The sequence below is a fragment of the Ovis aries genome, chromosome 6 (genome assembly GCF_016772045.2).
Source record: "Ovis aries strain OAR_USU_Benz2616 breed Rambouillet chromosome 6, ARS-UI_Ramb_v3.0, whole genome shotgun sequence".
Lineage (NCBI taxonomy): Eukaryota > Metazoa > Chordata > Mammalia > Artiodactyla > Bovidae > Ovis > Ovis aries.
Window position 1 is genome coordinate 31,695,561 of NC_056059.1, and position 18,386 is coordinate 31,713,946.

The 18,386-nt window shown below is 39.4% G+C and overlaps 1 protein-coding gene across 1 annotated transcript in view; it reads right to left on the reverse strand.

The window, feature by feature from the left end:
- The window catches only part of GRID2 (glutamate ionotropic receptor delta type subunit 2), a 1,640,866-nt gene that overhangs the window by 267,862 nt on the left and 1,354,618 nt on the right, over window positions 1–18,386 (reverse strand). The window contains exon 12 of the mRNA XM_004009703.6: window positions 15,690–15,828. Within this exon, the coding sequence (XP_004009752.1) occupies window positions 15,690–15,828 (139 nt within the window). The remainder of the gene's footprint in view (window positions 1–15,689; window positions 15,829–18,386) is intronic.

Here is an 18,386-nt window from a genome sequence, read left to right on the forward strand (position 1 = left end):
AAGATGCACAAGCATTTCAACAAAGGAAAGATAGGTTTTTGTTTGTTTGTTTGTTTGTTTTCAGCAAAAGCTCCTGGACATATGAATATCCATAGGCAAAAAGTGAACCTCAATGTAAACTTTCAGTCAGTTCAGTTCAGTTCAGTCACTCAGTCGTGTCCGACTCTGCGACCCCAAGAATCACAGCACGCCAGGCCTCCCTGTCCATCACCAACTCTCGGAGTTCACTCAGACTCACGTCCATCGAGTCCGTGATGCCATCCAGCCATCTCATCCTCGGTCGTCCCCTTCTCCTCCTGCCCCAATCCCTCCCAGCATCAGAGTCTTTTCCAATGAGTCAACTCTTCGCATGAGGTGGCCAAAGTACTGGAGTTTCAGCTTTAGCATCATTCCTTCCAAAGAAATCCTAGGGTTGATCTCCTTCAGAACGGACTGGTTGGATCTCCTTGCAGTCCAAGGGACTCTCAAGAGTCTTCTCCAACACCACAGTTCAAAAGCATCAATTCTTCGGCATTCAGCTTTCTTCACAGTCCAACTCTCACATCCATACATGACCACTGGAAAAACCATAGCCTTGACTAGACGGACCTTTGTTGCCAAAGTAATGTCTCTGCTTTTCAATATGCCATCTAGGTTGGTCATAACTTTACACCTAGTACAAAACTAAACTCAAAATGGATTATACATTTAAATTGGAAATATAAAACTATAAAACTTTTAGCATAAAACAGTTGGGTATTTTAGAGATCTAGAATTTGCTTGAAGAGTCTTGACATGACATGAAAGGTTAACGCAAAAAAAAAAATTGGTAAATTTGACTTCACCAAAATTAAAAACTTTTGTTCTATGTGAGACCCTGTAAAGAAGATGAAAAAACATTTGCAAACCACATATCAGACAAAGAAGTTCTATCTAGAATATGTAAAGAACTCTCAGTGGTAAAAAAAGCAAAGAATCCAAGTGGAAAATGGACAAAGACACAGAAGAACCTTTCATATGCCTGCAATGCATGCTGAGTCACTTCAGCTGTGTCTGACTCTTTGCAACCCTATGGACTATAGCCCACTACGCTCTCTGTTCATAGGATTCTTCAGTCAAGAATACTGGAATGGGTTGCCATGTCCTCCTCCAAGAGGTCTTCTGGACCTAGGGATCAAACCCATGTCTCTTATCTCCTGAATTGGTAGGCTGCTTCTTTATCAGAAGCCCCACCTGGAAAACCCTAAAGAACTCTCAATGGTTTAAAAAAAAAAAAAAGCAAACAATCCAATTAGGAAATGGACAAAAGACACAAAGGAACCTTTCACGTAAGAGGATATAATGATGGCAAAAAGTACATGAGAAGATGTTCAATGTCACTAATCACTAGGGAAATGCAAATTAAGATCACAGTAAGGTATTACTACATTTCTATCAGAATGGATAAAATTTTAAAAAATTAATGATAGCACCCAAAGGTGGCAAAAATGCAAACAAACTGGATACCTCATTAACTGTTGGTGGAGATGTAAAACAGAGCAACTACTCTGTAAAACAATTTGGCAGTTTCTTAAAAACTAATCATACACTTACCAGACTACCTAATTACATTCATGGACTTTCATGCCAGAGAAATGAAAACATACACATGCAAAAAAAAAAAAAAAAAATCCTGTACATAAAAGTTGTTAGCAGCCTTATTTAAAATAGCTAAAAACTGGAAACAACATAGATGTCATCCAATAGGTAAGTTTTAAATAAGTTTGTGAATTCACTGTTGTTGCTCAGTAGCTCAGTCATGTCCAACTCTTTGTGACCCTGTGGATTGCAGCACGCCAGGCTTCCTTGTCCTTCACTATTTCCCAGAGTTTGCTCAAACTCATGTCCATTGAGTAGGTGATCCCATGCAACCATCTTATCCTCTGTCTGCCCCTTCTCCTCCAACCTTCAATCTTTCCCAGCATCATGGTCTTTTCCAATGAGTTGGCTCTTCCCATCAGGTGGCCTAAGTATTGAAGTTTCAGCTTCAGAATAAGTCTTTCCAGTCAGTATTCACAGCTGATTTCCTTTAGGACTGACTGGTTTGATCTCCTTGCAGTCCAAGGGACTTACAAGAGTCTTCTCCAGCATCACAGTTTGAAAGCATCAATACTTTTGTGCTCAGATTACTCATGGTTCAACTCTTACATCCATATATGACTACTGGAAAATTCATAGCTTTGACTATACAGAACTTTGCAAGGCCCTTTCAAGGTCTTCCCTGGTGGCTCAGAGTTTAAAGCCTCTGCCTGCAATGCGGGAGACCTGGGTTCAATCCCTGGGTCAGGAAGATCCCCTGGAGAAGGATATGGCAACCCACTCCAGTATTCTTGGCTGGAGAATCCCATGGATGGAGGGGCCTGGTGGGCTATAGTCCACAGGGTCGCAAAGAGTTGGACACGACTGAGTGACTTCACTGTTTTTTTTTTTTTCAATTTCACTGCTGCACTCACCATATGCAGTGATTTTGGAGCTCCCCAAAATAAAGTTTGCCATTGTTTCCATTTTTACTCATGAAGTGATGGAAAATGGATGCCACGATCTTCATTTTTTGAACGTTGTTTTAAGCCAGCTTTTTCACTCTCCTCTTTCACTTTCATCAAGAGGCTCTTTAGTTCCTCTTTGCTTTCTGCCATTAGGGTGGTGTCATCTGCATATTTGAGGTTGCTAATATTTATCCTGGCAATCTTGATTCCAGCTTGTTCTTCATCCAGCCCAGCATTTTGCATGATGTACTCTGCACATAAATTAAATAAGCAGGGTGACAATATATAGCCTTGATGTATTCCTTTCTGAATTTTGAACCAGTCCTTTGTTCCATGTCTGGTTCTAACTGTCGCTTTTTGACCTGCATACAGGTTACTCAGGAGGCAGGTAAGGTGGGGTCTGGCAATTTTATCTCTTCATGAATTTTTCAGTTTCTTGTGATCCACACAGTCAAAGGCTTTAACCTAGTCAATGAAATAGAAATAGATGTTTTTCTGGAATTCTCTTGCTTTTTCTATGATCCAACAGATGTTGGCAATTTGATCTCTGGTTCCTCTGCCTTTTCTAAATCCAGCTTGTATATCTGGAAGTTCTCAGTTCACATACTGTTGAAGCCCAGCTTGAAGGATTTTGAGCATTACCTTGCTAGCATGCGAAATGAGGGCAACTGTGTGATAGTTTAAGTGTTCTTTGGCATTGTCCTTTGGGATGGGAATGAAAACTGACCTTTCTAGTCCTGTGGCCACTGCCGAGTTTTCCAAATTTGCTGGCATATTGAGTGCAACACTTTAACAGCATCATCTTCTAGGATTTGAAATAGCTCAGCTGGAATTCCATCACCTCCACTAGCTTTGTTCATAGTAATGTTTCCTAAGGCCTGCTTGACTTCACATTCCAGGAACTTGGCTCAAGGTGAGTGATCACACCATCATGGTTATCCGGGTCATTAAGACCTTTTTTGTACAGTTCTTATGTGTATTCTTGCCACTTCTTCTTAGTAACTTCTGCTTCTTTTAGTTCCAAACCATTTCTGTCCTTTATTGTGCCCATCGTTGCGTGAAATGTTCTCTTCCTGTTGCTAATTTTCTTGAAGAGATCTCTAGTCTTTCTCATCCTTTGGTTTCCCTCTATTCTTTGCATTCTTCACTTAAGAAGACTTTCTTATCTCTCCTTGCTATTCTTTGGAACTCTGCATTCAGATGTGTATCTCTTTCCTTTTCTCCTTTGCCTTTTGCTTCATACTACTTAATAAAAAAAAAAAACCAAAAAACTACGAACCATGGATGCATGCAACAACTTGAATGGACCTCAAGGGCATTTTGCTGAATGACATAAAAGCCAATTTCAGAACAATTCAAGCTAAAACACTGTTAGAATGAGAGGAGAATAATTGTGGTTGCCAAGAGCTGGGGATGGTGTGGGAGAATGGGTGAGGGTGAGCATATGGGGTGGAATGTGGGAGATTTTGTAATGATGAATGGTTTTGTATCTGTATTGCAGTGGTGGTTAATGATTCTATACCAGTGATAAAATGGCTAAGTACTATATGTGTACATAGTATCCATGTCAATTTCCTGATTTTGATACTATAGTGTAATTTCTAAGATGTAACCATGGTGCATGGGTGGGGGGCTTTCCTGGTGGCTTAGCTGGTCAAGAATCCACCTGCAATGCAGGAGATCCTGGTTTGATTCCTGGGTCAGAAAGTTCCCTTGGAGAAGAGATAGGCTACCCACTCCAGTATTCTTGCCTGGAGAATCCCAGGGACAGAGGAGCCTGTGGGGTACAGTCCATGAGGTCACAAAGTGTCAGACTAAGCAAGAAGATTGTGGCGAACTTGGTGAAGGGCATATCGGACATCTCTGTCATCTCTGTGTTATAACTGTACTGATTTAGCAATTTCCTGTGTGTGTGTGTATATATATATATATATATATATATATATATATACACAATTACTTCAAAATAAAGTTTGCTTAAATGTTGACAAAACACTGCTCTGTGATGGGCTTCCCAGGTGACACTAGAGATAAAGGACCCGAATGCCAATGCAGGAGACACAAGAGACTTGGGTTTGATACCAGAGTTGGGAAGATCCCCTGGAGGAGGGCATGGCAACCCACTCCTATATTTTTGCCTGGATAATCCAATGGACAGAGGAGCCTGGCGGGCTACAGTCCATGGGGTCACAAAGAGTTGGACATGACTGAAGCAATTTAGGACACACTACTCTACGACAGATTGTGGATTATCAGTGCTTTGTCCTTCAGGCTTTTACTTTCTAATTTCTCAAAATAGCCTTGTGTCACTTTCAAAAGAAGAAAGTGTATTAAAATGGAATAAAAATAAGTCTGGTTTCCTTTTTGATGGCTCAAGGCTAAAATTAATTAATAAGCAGAATGTGGTCTAGGAAGAGCAAACTTTGAGATGCAAATTTTGGCAAAGTTGCATCTGAAAATTAGCCTAGTCAGAGTAATTCCTAAAATTTCCTCACATTAGTAACTCTCTTCTTGTCTATCTGTATAACCAGAAGGTAGTCAACCACACCTATTTTTAAATATCTTAAAAGAAAATAATCTGAAGCAATATCCTTGCATTCACAAGGAATATGAATGTTAGCCTAGAGATATAAATTTTCTCAAGCCAAATTTCTCTTAAATTATCTTTAATCCTTATACATTTACAAAGACCGCTTGAAACAAGAAGATATGTGGATCAGGTTTATATCAAGTAAAGACATACTATGAAATGCCATAGATAGATGTGTGTTAGACACCTCCAGTGAGATTCCATAGGCTCTTCCATCTCCTCTCTCCTGCTTATCCTCCTCTCCACAGTTAAAGCTGTCTTTCTTAAATGATGTCCGTCTTCATTATCTCCAGGAAAAAAGTCTAAATTCCTTAACACGGTTTATCACGTCCTGTAAGATGTGGTTCTACCCTCCACTTCTATTTCACTTCCTGCCTCTCTCACATCACCTATTTGAAACCAGGAGGAAATGAGTGTATTTTGATCATCTATCCTTTGCTAGATATTCTCCTAGGAGTTTCATACCTCTGCAATATGCCACTCCTTCAGTCTACAGACATTTATTCTTTAAGACCAAACTTTCTGATGATACATCAGAGAACCTCTGTGATGCCTAACAGTTTTTTCCCTTTCTTCTCCTCTTCTCTCCAAGTTGACTTAAACCCTTCCCTATGCTTATACAATATTTTATAAATAAAGTTATCTTAGCCCTATGTCATTTAATTCTACATTGTTACCTCTCCAAATAGATTGTGGCTCAATGATAATACCTAAATATCTTTAAAGACTAACACAAAAGCATGTGTTAATCCACAATTTAGTAAAGCTTCAAGTCAACAGTAGGCAGTTATTAGTTAAGCTTTGGGAGATCCATGCTTATACATGGATTAGCAAAAATAAACTAATGGTACTACATCGAACTAGAAAGCTTTTGCACGGTGAGGAAACCATCAACATAAAGAAAAGGCTGCCTACTAAATGGGGAAGATATTTGCAAATAATATATCTGATAAGGGGCTTCCCTAGTGGTTCAGCTGGTAAAGAATCTGCCTGCAATGTGGGAGACCTGAGTTGGGAAGATCCCCTGGAGAAGGGAATAGCTACCCATTCCAGTATTCTGGCCTGGAGAATTCCACGGACTGTATAGTCCATGGGGTCACAAGAATTGGACATAACTGAGTGACTTTCATTTTTCATATCTGATAAGGGGTTGATGGTGGTGGTGGCTTAGTCACTAAATTGTGTCTGACCCTTTTGCAACCCCATGGACTATAGCCCCCAGGCTCCTCTGTCTGGGCATTTCCCAGGCAAGAATACTGGAGGGGGTTACCATTTCCTTCTCCAGGGGATCTTCCCGACCCAGGGATTGAACTCACATCTCCTGAACTGGCAGGTGAATTCTTTACCGCTGAGCCACCTCGGAAAACCAGATACATGATTAGTTGAATTAATTAAATGAAACTAATATAACTATTTAGGAATTTGTTATAGTTAGGAATGCTTGTAATGACCTTTCTAAAAGTATGCTTGTAATGGCCGTTATTAATGGTAACTTTTACATAGCTCCATGGGAGCAAAGGAAGGAATAAATCATTTCATTAGAGAGTACCTAGCAGTTGCTACCATTCTCTGTTTCCCTAGACTTGGGAATAGGCTTAGATTTCTAAGCCCAGTGATACTCACTGTATGGCACTGAAAAAAACAGTTGCTCAATAAATTTTTCCCTTTCCAAATGTAGACAAAAACAAGTGTAAATCTCCGGTAGCAAAAAAGTGGTCTCTTCTCGTGAATAGAATACCTACGAATTTCTTTTTGCACATGCTTAGAAAGAAATTTATCTCAAATTGGTTTGATTCAGTGGCTGCATTAACTCAATATTTTGTTTAGTCCAACCTCAACCACTATGAAAAATGAATGCATTAAACGTAAAAATATGGTGGGATGTTGGGGTTCATTTGAATAGACTCAAGCTTACTTATAGCTCCAGGAAATGAAAGTCCTCAAGTTTTATCACCACAGACCAATCTTGCTCTAAAGTTGCTGATGACTAGAACCATACAACTATGATTCCCTCATAGCTATTTTCATTTTCACAAGTGAAATACGTTGGTTTTTGAAAATTGCATGACAGTAAAGATTAATATGGACTTCCCAGGTGGCACTAGTGTTAAAGAACCTGCCTGCCAGTGCAGGAAACTTTAAGGGACATGGGTTCAATCCCTCAGTCAGGAAGATCCCATGGAGGAGGAAATGGCAACCCACACCTATATTCTTGCCCAGAGAATCCCATGGACGGAGGAGCCTGGCAGGCTATGGTCCACAGGGTCAGAAAGAGTCAGATACAACTGAAGCAAGTTAGCATGCGTGCAAAGACTAATATAGTTAATGTTGATGATATTATCACTCAATATTTACTCTGAAAATACCTTCAAAGCTTCACATGCTCCATCTTATCATTTCACTTGTAGCCCAGGGCTTCCCGGGTGGCTCAGTGGTAAACTCTCTGTCTGCCAATGCAGGAGACTCAAGAGACTCAGGTTTGATCCCTGGGTTGGAAAGATCCCCTAGAGGAGGGTGTGGCAACCCATTCCAGTATACTTGCTTAGAAAATCCCATGGACAGAGGAGCCTGGTGTGCTACAGTTCATGGGATCACAAAAAGAGTCAAACCCAAGTTAACAGCTAAACAACAATGTTTTAGCCTGACAGAAAAATGTATATTTCAATTTTTAAGTATTTGCAAATAATTTAGTTATTTGTTATTACTGTTCAGTGACAATAAAAGGCCTAGATGTCATTAGAATCTTAGAGAAATTGCATATAATTTTCTCTTTAGCAACTGAACTGTATACATCAACTGTGTCACAATCTATCATATTACATCATATCAGAACATAGCTATGTTGGGCTGTTCGATCACTGAAGGGATATGAAATTAACTTGTCAGTTATCTTCTCCAGAGAAAATTCTTTTTCAATATTTTTATTAATGGCAAGTGCCAACTGGAAGGTTCAGTCACTCGGTCGTGTCCGACTCTTTGCGACCCCATGAATTGCAGCACGCCAGGCCTCTCTGTCCATCACCAACTCCCGGAGTTCACTCAGACTCACGTCCATCGAGTCAGTGATAACATCCAGCCATCTCATCCTCTGTCATCCCCTTTACCTCCTGCCCCCAATCCCTCCCAGCATCGAAGTCTTTTCCAATGAGTCAACTTTTTGCATGAAGTGGCCAAAGTACTGGAGTTTCAGCTTCAGCATCATTCCTTCCAAAGAAATCCCAGGGCTGATCTCCTTCAGAATGGACTGGTTGGATCTCCTTGCAGTCCAAGGGACTCTCAAGAGTCTTCTCCAACACCACAGTTCAAAAGTATCAATTCTTCAGTGCTCAGCCTTCTTTACAGTCCAGCTCTCACATCCATACATGACTACTGGAAAAACCATAGTCTTGACTAGATGGACCTTAGTCGGTAAAGTAATGTCTCTGCTTTTGAATATGCTATCTAGGTTGCTCATAACTTTTCTTCCAAGGATGACAATAAATATCTAATTTTGAAAAGCAGGTACATTTTATAAAATGTATTCAGTTTCATAAGAATAAATCTGTTGGATTTCTCCTACCAAAATATCAGGGTTTTTGTCAACCACCTTTTACAAGTAGCAGCGTTTGTTTTTCTCACTGACAGTCCTCTAACCACCTTTACCTCTCCTGGTGTCAAGAAGTTACTTTGATTTGTTGTTGTTGTTGTTGTGGTGGTGGTGTATAATTGCTTTATAATGTTGTGCTTGCTTTTGTTGTAAAACAAGGGAATCAGCTATTTGTATACACGTATCCCCTCCCTCTTGAGCCTCCCTCCCATACCCTTATCCCACCCTTCTAGGTCATCACAGAACACAGAGCTGAGCTCCCTGTGCTATACAGGAGCTTCCTGCTAACCATCTATTTTACACGTGGTCATGTATAAACCTCAATGCTACTCCCTCAATTTGTTTCACCCTTTCCTTGTCCACTGTGTCCACAAGTCTGTTCTGTGCATCCATGTCTATTTCTGCCTTGCAAATGGGTTCATCAGTACCATTTTTCTAGGTATCATATATATTCATTAATATATGATATTTGTTTTTCATTTTGGGAATAAAGTCGTGGATAGTGGATGTTTGCTAATAGCACAGCAATTGGGCTGGGAAAAGGTACTCTGATGAGGATTGCTTCGTTTAATGATGAAAAAATCTCATGAATATAAAATGATTAAGAAGCATGACACTGGATGGTTTTCTGAAAAAAGTTTCTGTCTTTTCTAAGAAAAATTAGAATTTTCCAAGAAAGTTTGACATCAATTATAAATGCAACTTTGAATATTTCCAAGAAACATTGCAATTATGTTTACCAACACAGCTGAAGCATGAAATTAGAAGATATCTTCAAGTTTGGAGAGAGACTCAGGCTTCTTTTAACTTATTTGGCTCCAGTTTTCCTCTTTCATAATTAGTCTAGTGATAAGATTAGAAGGAAGGGGAGGTTTATTATACTCACGGTTGGCTTTTAATAATGTGAGTTGGCATTTGAAAGAAATAATTTGTTAAAAAAATGAACGTTCAGTTATTTTGGAGTGTGGAACTACACTTGAGGGAAACATCATGTGCAATTATGATCTGTTTCCATTAAATTTTACTTTAGAGAAACCTATCGGTATAAAAATTTGATAGAGACTTTTGCTCCCACTGCTATTACATGAACGTCTAGATACAAATAAATGCTAGCAAAGTTGGTAACGACCAAATAGCTCAGATACACACACACCGTGAGGCCTACAAACCCAGTGAAACAGTGGGTCAAGCAAACATATTGTAATAATCATCAAGAGACAAACTGTAAAATAAAGAAAAACTTCAGTAAGTAAAGTCATGAATTGGTATTGGACTAACATGGGGTGGATTTTCGGCTCTGACGTTATTCACAATGTGATAGTGAGCATTTAACTTCCAAATTGCTGTTTTTTTCATCTACAAAGTAGGAATAATAGTCGTAATTGTATTATTAGGGTAATTTTGAACACTGAAGGGGGTATACATAATATGCTTAATAAATTCATAATAAATTCTCAGTGAATATTGTCCATAACTTTTATTTATGACTATTGTTGTACACTGTATCAAATGAGTTATCTAAGTTTTTCTTTATTTACTTATTTTAAAATGTTTCAAAGTCAAATCTGAGATACACAAATTTTCGGCTTTAAGTACACTTAAAATACAGCATGTTAAAGTTGATGAGAAGTATATTAGTGAGAAAAAATACCCCATTTTGATTTTTAAAAACTTTCTTTCAGTGCAATTTCTATTGACGGGTTGTGCCAAGCAATCTTACTCTGAAAGGCAGGTATCAGTTATAGATGTAATTAACTCATGTTGGGATATTCACTAATAGAACTGACCCAACACAAAAATCTCCTAACTTTTGATACTTTATTTCCTCAAACAAATCGAGCATTTGAAGAATGTCATTATTTACATTACTATACTTTACACTGAACAAGGCTATGACGCATCCTTTATAACGTTCCCTAGAAGCAACTGGTCATACAAAGGCACAAGGGTATGGAATGGGGACTAGTGTGGCACAGTTCCTATGCAATACTGCTCTTTACAGCATCGGACCTTGCTTCTATCCCCAGTCATATCCACAACGGGGTATTGTTTTGCTTTGGCTCCATCCCTTCATTCTTTCTGCAGTTGTTTCTCCACTGATCTCCAGTAGCATATTGGGCACCTACTGTCCTGGGGAGTTCCTCTTTCAGTATCCTATCATTTTGTCTTTTCATACTGTTCATGGGGTTGTCAAGGCAAGAATACTGAAGTGGTTTGCCATTCCCTTCTCCACTGGACCACATTCTGTCAGACCTCTCCACCATGACCCGCCCATCTTGGGTGGCCCCACGGGCATGGCTTAGTTTCATTGAGTTAGACAACGCTGTGGTCATAGCGTGATTAGATTGACTAGTTTTCTGTGATTATGGTTTCAGTGTGTCTGCCCTCTGATGCCATGAATCAAGGCAAATTGGAAGTGGTCAAACTGGAGGTGGCAAGAGTAAACGTCAACATTCTAGGAATCAGCGAACTAAAATGGACTGGAATGGGTGAATTTAACTCAGATGACCATTATATCTCCTACTGTGGGCAGCAATCCCTCAGAAGAAATGGAGAAGCCATCATGGTCAACAAAAGAGTCCAAAATGCAGTACTTGGATGCAATCTCAAAAATGACAGAATGATCTCTGTTCGTTTCCAAGGCAAATCATTCAATATCACAGTAATTCAAGTCTATGCCCCAACCAGTAACGCTGAAGAAGCTGAATTTGAATGGTTCTAAGAAGACCTAGAAGACATTTTAGAGCTAACATCCAAAAAAGATGTCCTTTTCATTATAGGGGACTAGAATGCAAAAGTAGGAAGTCAAGAAATACCTGGAGTAACAGGCAAATCTGGCCTTGGAATACGGAATGAAGTAGGGCAAAGACTAATAGAGTTTTGCCAAGAAAATGCACTGGACATAGAAAACACCCTCTTCTAACAACACAAGAGAAGACTCTACACATGGACATCACCAGATGGTCAACACCGAAATCAGATTGATTAGCTCTTTGCAGCCAAAGATAGAGAAGCCTGATACAGTCAACAAAAACAAGACCAGGAGCTGACTGTGGCTCAGATTATGAACTCCTTATTGCCAAATTCAGACTTAAATTGAAGAAAGTAAGGAACACTGCTAGACCATTCAGGTAGGACCTAAATCAAATCCCTTATGATTATACAGTGGAAGTGAGAAATAGATTTAAGGGCCTAGATCTGATAGATAGAGTGCCTGATGAACTATGGAATGAGGTTTGTGACATTGTACAGGAGACAGGGATCAAGACAATCCCCATGGAAAAGAAATGCAAAAAAGCAAAATGGCTGTCTGGGGAGGCCTTACAAATAGCTGTGAAAAGAAGAGAAGCGAAAAGCAAAGGAGAAAAGGAAAGATATAGGCATCTGAATGCAGAGTTCCAAAGAATAGCAAGAAGAGATAAGAAAGCCTTCCTCAGCGATCAATGCAAAGAAATAGAGGAAAACAACAGAATGGGAAAGACTAGAGATCTCTTCAAAAAAATTAGAGATATCAAGGGAACATTTCATGCAAAGATGAGCTCGATAAAGGACATAAATGGTATGGACCTCACAGAAGCAGAAGATATTAAGAAGAGGTGGCAAGAATACACAGAAGAACTGTACAAAAAAGATCTTCAAGACCAAGATAATCACGATGGTGTGATCATTCACCTAGAGCCAGACATCCTGGAATGTGAAGGCAAGTGGGCCTTAGAAAGCATCACTATGAACAAAGCTAGTGGAGGTAATGGAATTCCAATTGAGCTATTTCAAATCTTGAAAGATGATGCTGTGAAAGTGCTGCATTCAATATGTCAACAAATTTGGAAAACTCAGCAGTAGCCACAGGACTGGAAAAGCTTAGTTTTCATCCCAATCCCAAAGAAAGGCAATGCCAAAGAATGCTCAAACTACCACACAATTGCACTCATCTCACACACTAGGAAAATAATGCTAAAAATTCTCCAAGCCAGGCTTCAGCAATATGTGAACCATGAACTTCCAGATATTCAAGCTAGCTTTCAAAAAGGCAGAGGAACCAGAGATCAAATTGCCAGCATCTGCTGGATCATGGAAAAAGCAAGAGAGTTCCAGAAAAACATCTATTTCTGCTTGATTGACTATGCCAAAGCCTCTGACTGTGTGGATCACAATAAACTGTGGAAAATTATGAAAGAATGGGAATACCAGACCACCTAACCTGCCTCTTGAGAAACCTATATGCCGGTCAGGAAGCAACAGTTAGAACTGGACATGGAACAAAAGACTGGTTCCAAATAGGAAAAGGAGTACGTCAAGGCTGTATATTGTCACCCTGCTTATTTAACTTATATGCAGAGTACATCATGCAAAACGCTGGGCTGGAAGAAGTACAAGTTGGAATCAAGACTGCCGGGAGAAATATCAATAACCTCAGATATGCAGATGACACCACCCTTATGGCAGAAAGTGAAGAGGAACTAAAAAGCCTCTTGATGAAAGTGAAAGTGGAGAGTGAAAAAATTGGCTTAAAGCTCAACATTCATAAAATGAAGATCATGGCATCTGGTCTCATCACTTCATGGGAAATAGACGGGGAAACAGAAACAGTGGAAACAGTGTCAGACTTTATTTTTTTGGGCTCCAAAGTCACTGCAGATGGTGACTGCAGCCAGGAAATTAAAAGATGCTTACTCTTTGGAAGACAAATTGTGACCATCCTAGATAGCATATTCAAAAGAAGAGACACTATTTTGCCAACAGTGGTCCATCTAGTCAAGGTTATGGTTTTTCCAGTGGTCATGTATGGATGTGAGAGTTGGATAGTGAAGAAAGCTGAGTTCCAAAGAACTGATGCTTTTGAACTGTGGTGTTAGAGAAGACTCTTGAGAGTCCCTTGGACTGCAAGGAGATCCAACCAGTCCATTCTGAAGGAGATCAGCCCTGGGATTTCTTTGGAAGGAATGATGCTGAAGCTGAAACTCCAGTACTTCGGCCACCTGATGGGAAGAGTTGACTCATTGGAAAAGACTCTGATGCTGGGAGGGATTGGGGGCAGGAGGAGAAGGGGACGACAGAGGATGAGATGGCTGGATGGCATCACCGACTCGATGGACGTGAGTCTGAGTGAACTCCAGGAGTTGGTGATGGACAGGGAGGCCTGGCATGCTGTGATTCATGGGGTCGCAAAGAGTCGGACATGACTGAGCGACTGAATTGAACTGAACCATTAAAGCATTAAATGAGCCAATGCATGTGAAACATCTAGCAAAAAGCTTGTCATCTCTTGAGTGCTCAATAAATGTGTTTTACTTGCATAATTTTACTAACTCATTGATTTCTTGGGCTGGAACATTATATTCATTATCATTATTGCTTAAAATAGGAATATGATAGGGTCACCAGTTTACATTTTCCATGAGCTTCACTCTGCATCACTCATAACTTATGTCACACACAGAACTGGCTACGATACAAAGATAGTAAGTTGAAAGGATATTGAGGTTCAGCACCAAAGAAATAACTAGGAAAACAACTTGAAGACTAAGATTTGATGAAAGAAGTTGGAAACATCATTTTCATAAATGGTTTAAATATTTGATGCATGAATTTGATTTGGGGGTTTTCAATTTGTATACCATAAGCAATTTAAAAATACCCTATTTCTTTTAGATCATTAATTCTTGATTTTAATCTTAGTATTGTGCTATAATAATTTTGTACCTACTAATGGAATTCATTTACATATTTTTAAAGGCAAAAAGAACTCATACTGACTCTTAAGGATGAATTAAATCTCTAATGAATTCCTTGACAAAGCTAATTATTCTAATCTTCAAACTGTCAGCTTTGTTGAGAAATAAATGTTTTTTAACTGTGGAAAAGTTCAAACTACCTTGTTTTTGGGTTAATAAAACATTTTCAGAAAACATTTTCTTAAAACCAGATATAGAGCATTATGAGGCACAAGTTGGACTGTGGCACTGACCAGACCTTATGGCTTGAAATCACACAGAGTAAAACCGGCCACCGTAAATCAAAGGCCTGTGGATTCTCAGGGCTCACAGGAACGCCATTTGTGAAATGCAGCATTGACTCAGGTAGCTTTCAGGATTCAAAAGTACATCATGCTGCTGCTACTGCTAAGTCACGTCAGTCATGTCCGACTCTGCGTGACCCCATAGACGGCAGCCCACCAGGCTGCCCCGTCCCTGGGATTCTCCAGGCAAGAACACTGGAGTGGGTTGCCATTTCCCTCTCCATTGCATGAAAGTGAAAAGTGAAAGTGAAGTCACTCAGTCGCATCGGGTTCTTAGCGACCCCATGGACTACAGCCTACCAGGCTCCTCTGTCCATGGGAGTTTCCAGGAAGGAGTACTGGAGTGGGGTGCCATTGCCTTCTCCAGTACATCATAGTTAATGACAATTTACCACCATTGCAACTGGAAAAACAGCAGCAATAATATTCGTATTAGCTATAATGCAATGAAGAGACATAATGTGGTTTTACTTCTTGGTTAGCACTCTCTCTCTTTCCCCCCTCTCCCTACCTGTCTTCTATCTCTCAATTTCCTAGTGTCTACCTAACTATCTACTCAGACAATGCATAATGGGATAGATTCAAGGCATGAGTGTCAACCTTCATATATATATATATACATACATACATATATACACACACACATAAACATACATATTTTAGTATGACTCCTTTTTCCTTCTTTTTTATAATACTGCTGAGACATAGTCATATTTTACAGAAGTTAAAAATCTGAATATGTCTTATTCTTCCAAGAAAATGTAAGCAACGTTCAAATTATACCCAGAATTTTATTTTATAAAAAGTGCTCCACCAAAACTGTACTTTCAGGAATTTGACTATTTATGATGTCTGCACATCAGAAAATTAAGCCTTTACTCAAAAGGAAGTTGTAAATTTATTATCAGACACCACATACTTATTTAAATAGCTCTGGCCTCTTCTGTCACTTCCCATATTTTGCATCTAGTGGAATCTTTGTCTACTTACTGGATGGAGCTTTCAATGCGGGTGATGGTGAGGAAAGCTGCAAGATTTGCGGTGTAAGATGAGATGACAATCAAAGCAAACAGCCACCAAGCCCCCATCATCATTCGGGTGGCCAGAGTTGTATATGGGACTTCTCCACCTGTGGAAGGAAGCAGAGAATAAAAGAACATCAACAAGTATTTACTGAGACTTTGAGGTCATACACAGTCAATACAAGTTAACTTTTAAGTAATGAGACTCTTTCTGCATAACATCAGTGTAGATCTCTGTAGTTTGCTTATGTTCACCAATTTTTTTTTGGTAATTTTTAATGATTAAACAAAGAATCTCAAGGATCCAGAAAAAGCATAGCTAGCTGTACTTTCCCCCCCAATTTTTATAGCTGTTTATTTATTTTTTAATTGGAAGATAATTGCTTTACAATGTTGCATTGGTTTTCACTGTACAGTGAAGTGAATTAGCTATATGTATGAGAGTTGGACTGTGAAGAAGGCTGAGCTCTGAAGAATTGATGCTTTTGAACTGTGGTGTTGGGGAAGACTCTTGAGAGTCCCTTGGACTGCAAGGAGATCCAAACAGTCCATTCTGAAGGAGATCAACCCTGGGATTTCTTTGGAAGGAATGGTGCTAAAGCTGAAGCTCCAGTACTTTGGCCACCTCATGCGAAGAGTTGACTCATTGGAAAAGACTCTGATGCTGGGAGGGATTGGGGGCAGGAGGAGAAGGGGATGACCGAGGATGAGATGGCTGGATGGCATCACCGACTCGATGGACGTGAGTCTGAGTGAACTCCGGGAGTTGGTGATGGACAGGGAGGCCTGGCGTGCTGCGATTCATGGGGTCGCAAAGAGTCGGACACGACTGAGTGACTGAACTGAACTGAATACATATATCTCCTCCCTCCTGAACCTCCCTCTCATTTCTCACTTCCATCCTGCCCTTCTAGGTCATCACAGAGCACCAAGCTGAGCTCCTTGCGACATACAGCAGATTCCCACCAGCTATCAATTTTACACACAGTACTGTATATATATCAGTGCCACTACTGAACCACTTAGCCAGTTTACTTGTTGACATTCCAGGGGCTACCACTTTTAAGTCTATCATCATGATGCTTTTTAAAAGTGAAAACGAAATCATCATATTCTCCTGATCCAAATTTGCAGTGGATTCCTATCACTCGCAAAAAGAAAAAAAAAAAAAACAAAACAAAAAAACAAAAAAACAAAATAAAAAACACACACACACACAAAAACAGAAAATCTGAAATCTGTATCAGAGTTCACCAGGTCCTAGATGAACTAATCTCAGATCCACTTTCTGACTTTCCTTTTCCCACTCTCTGAATGTCCTTCCTTTAGTTTCTTGTAAGGGGTCACAGTGATTTCTGTCTGAGGGCCTTTGTACTTGCAATTTGTATGCCTGGAATTCTCTGTTCTTTAACTTAAAAATGACTCTCCTTTTAAAATATTTAAGTTTCTGCTCAGATGATACTTCTTCACAAACACTTCATTCTATCTAAAATAATTCCCACAACCGCATTATTTCAGCCATCTTATTTTTTTAAATAAAAAATTTCATATATTTTAATTTTCTCTTCTTCCTCATTATGTGGTTTCTAACATAACAGTTTCTGCCTCATATTAGGTGGGTAAATATTTGCTAAATGAATACATGTTTTATATGAAGTTAATAATCTTTCTAAAATAAATTAGTTTTCCGCTAAGTGTAACGGAGAAGGCAATGGCACCCCACTCCAGTACTCTTGCCTGGAAAATCCCATGGACAGAGGAGCCTGGTAGGCTGCAGTCCATGGGGTCACTAGGAGTCGGACACAACTGAGCGACTTTCTTTTCACTTTCCACTTTCATGCCTTGGAGAAGGAAATGGGAACCGACTCCAGTGTTCTTGCCTGGAGAATCCCAGGGACGGGGGAGCCTGGTGGGCTGCCATCTATGGGGTTTCAGAGTCGGACACGACTGATGTGACTTAGCAGTAGCAGTAGCTAAGTGTAAAAATAAATTAAAGAGATATAATACTACATTCGCCTAGGTACATCAATATGTGAATTGCTTAACAAGATTTAATTAATTATCATATGGGGCAGATTTTTATGCCAACCACTAATTCTCACTGTGTAATATTAATACCTTTAAACTTTCAGTGTAGTACAAACATACCCTGTGGGTATGACCTGAGCTATTTTCCTGATATAATATACTCAGAATAGGCTAACCTCTGATACCTGGAACACATTTTTTCAAAAGGAGTTATGATGCATTTTGGATACTTTCTTCTCCAAAGCAACGGAAATATTCCCTTGGCTTTTAAAAGATGAAAGAAAAATAAAATGCTCATTTTTAAACCAAATGGGGACTTCCTAGGAAAATGGCTAGTTGAAAAAATAATAATAAATTTGAGCAAGATGATTGATAAAGACCAGAAGATGTTAATAAATGTACAAAAGTAGAACAATAAATTCATGACTGAAAAGGCTAATTGAAGGTTTGTATCCATGAAGACTTCACCCTCAATTTGAGTTGTTATCACACATAAGAAAGAATATTTGTTGAGCTTTCCTCATCTGTGGCATAAAGCCTGAAATTTGGAAATTCAAATTTCTTGGGGAGTCCATATAAAATGACATTTTATTTGATATCTGTACTTAGAAATCACATACTAAAAGTAATGGTAATC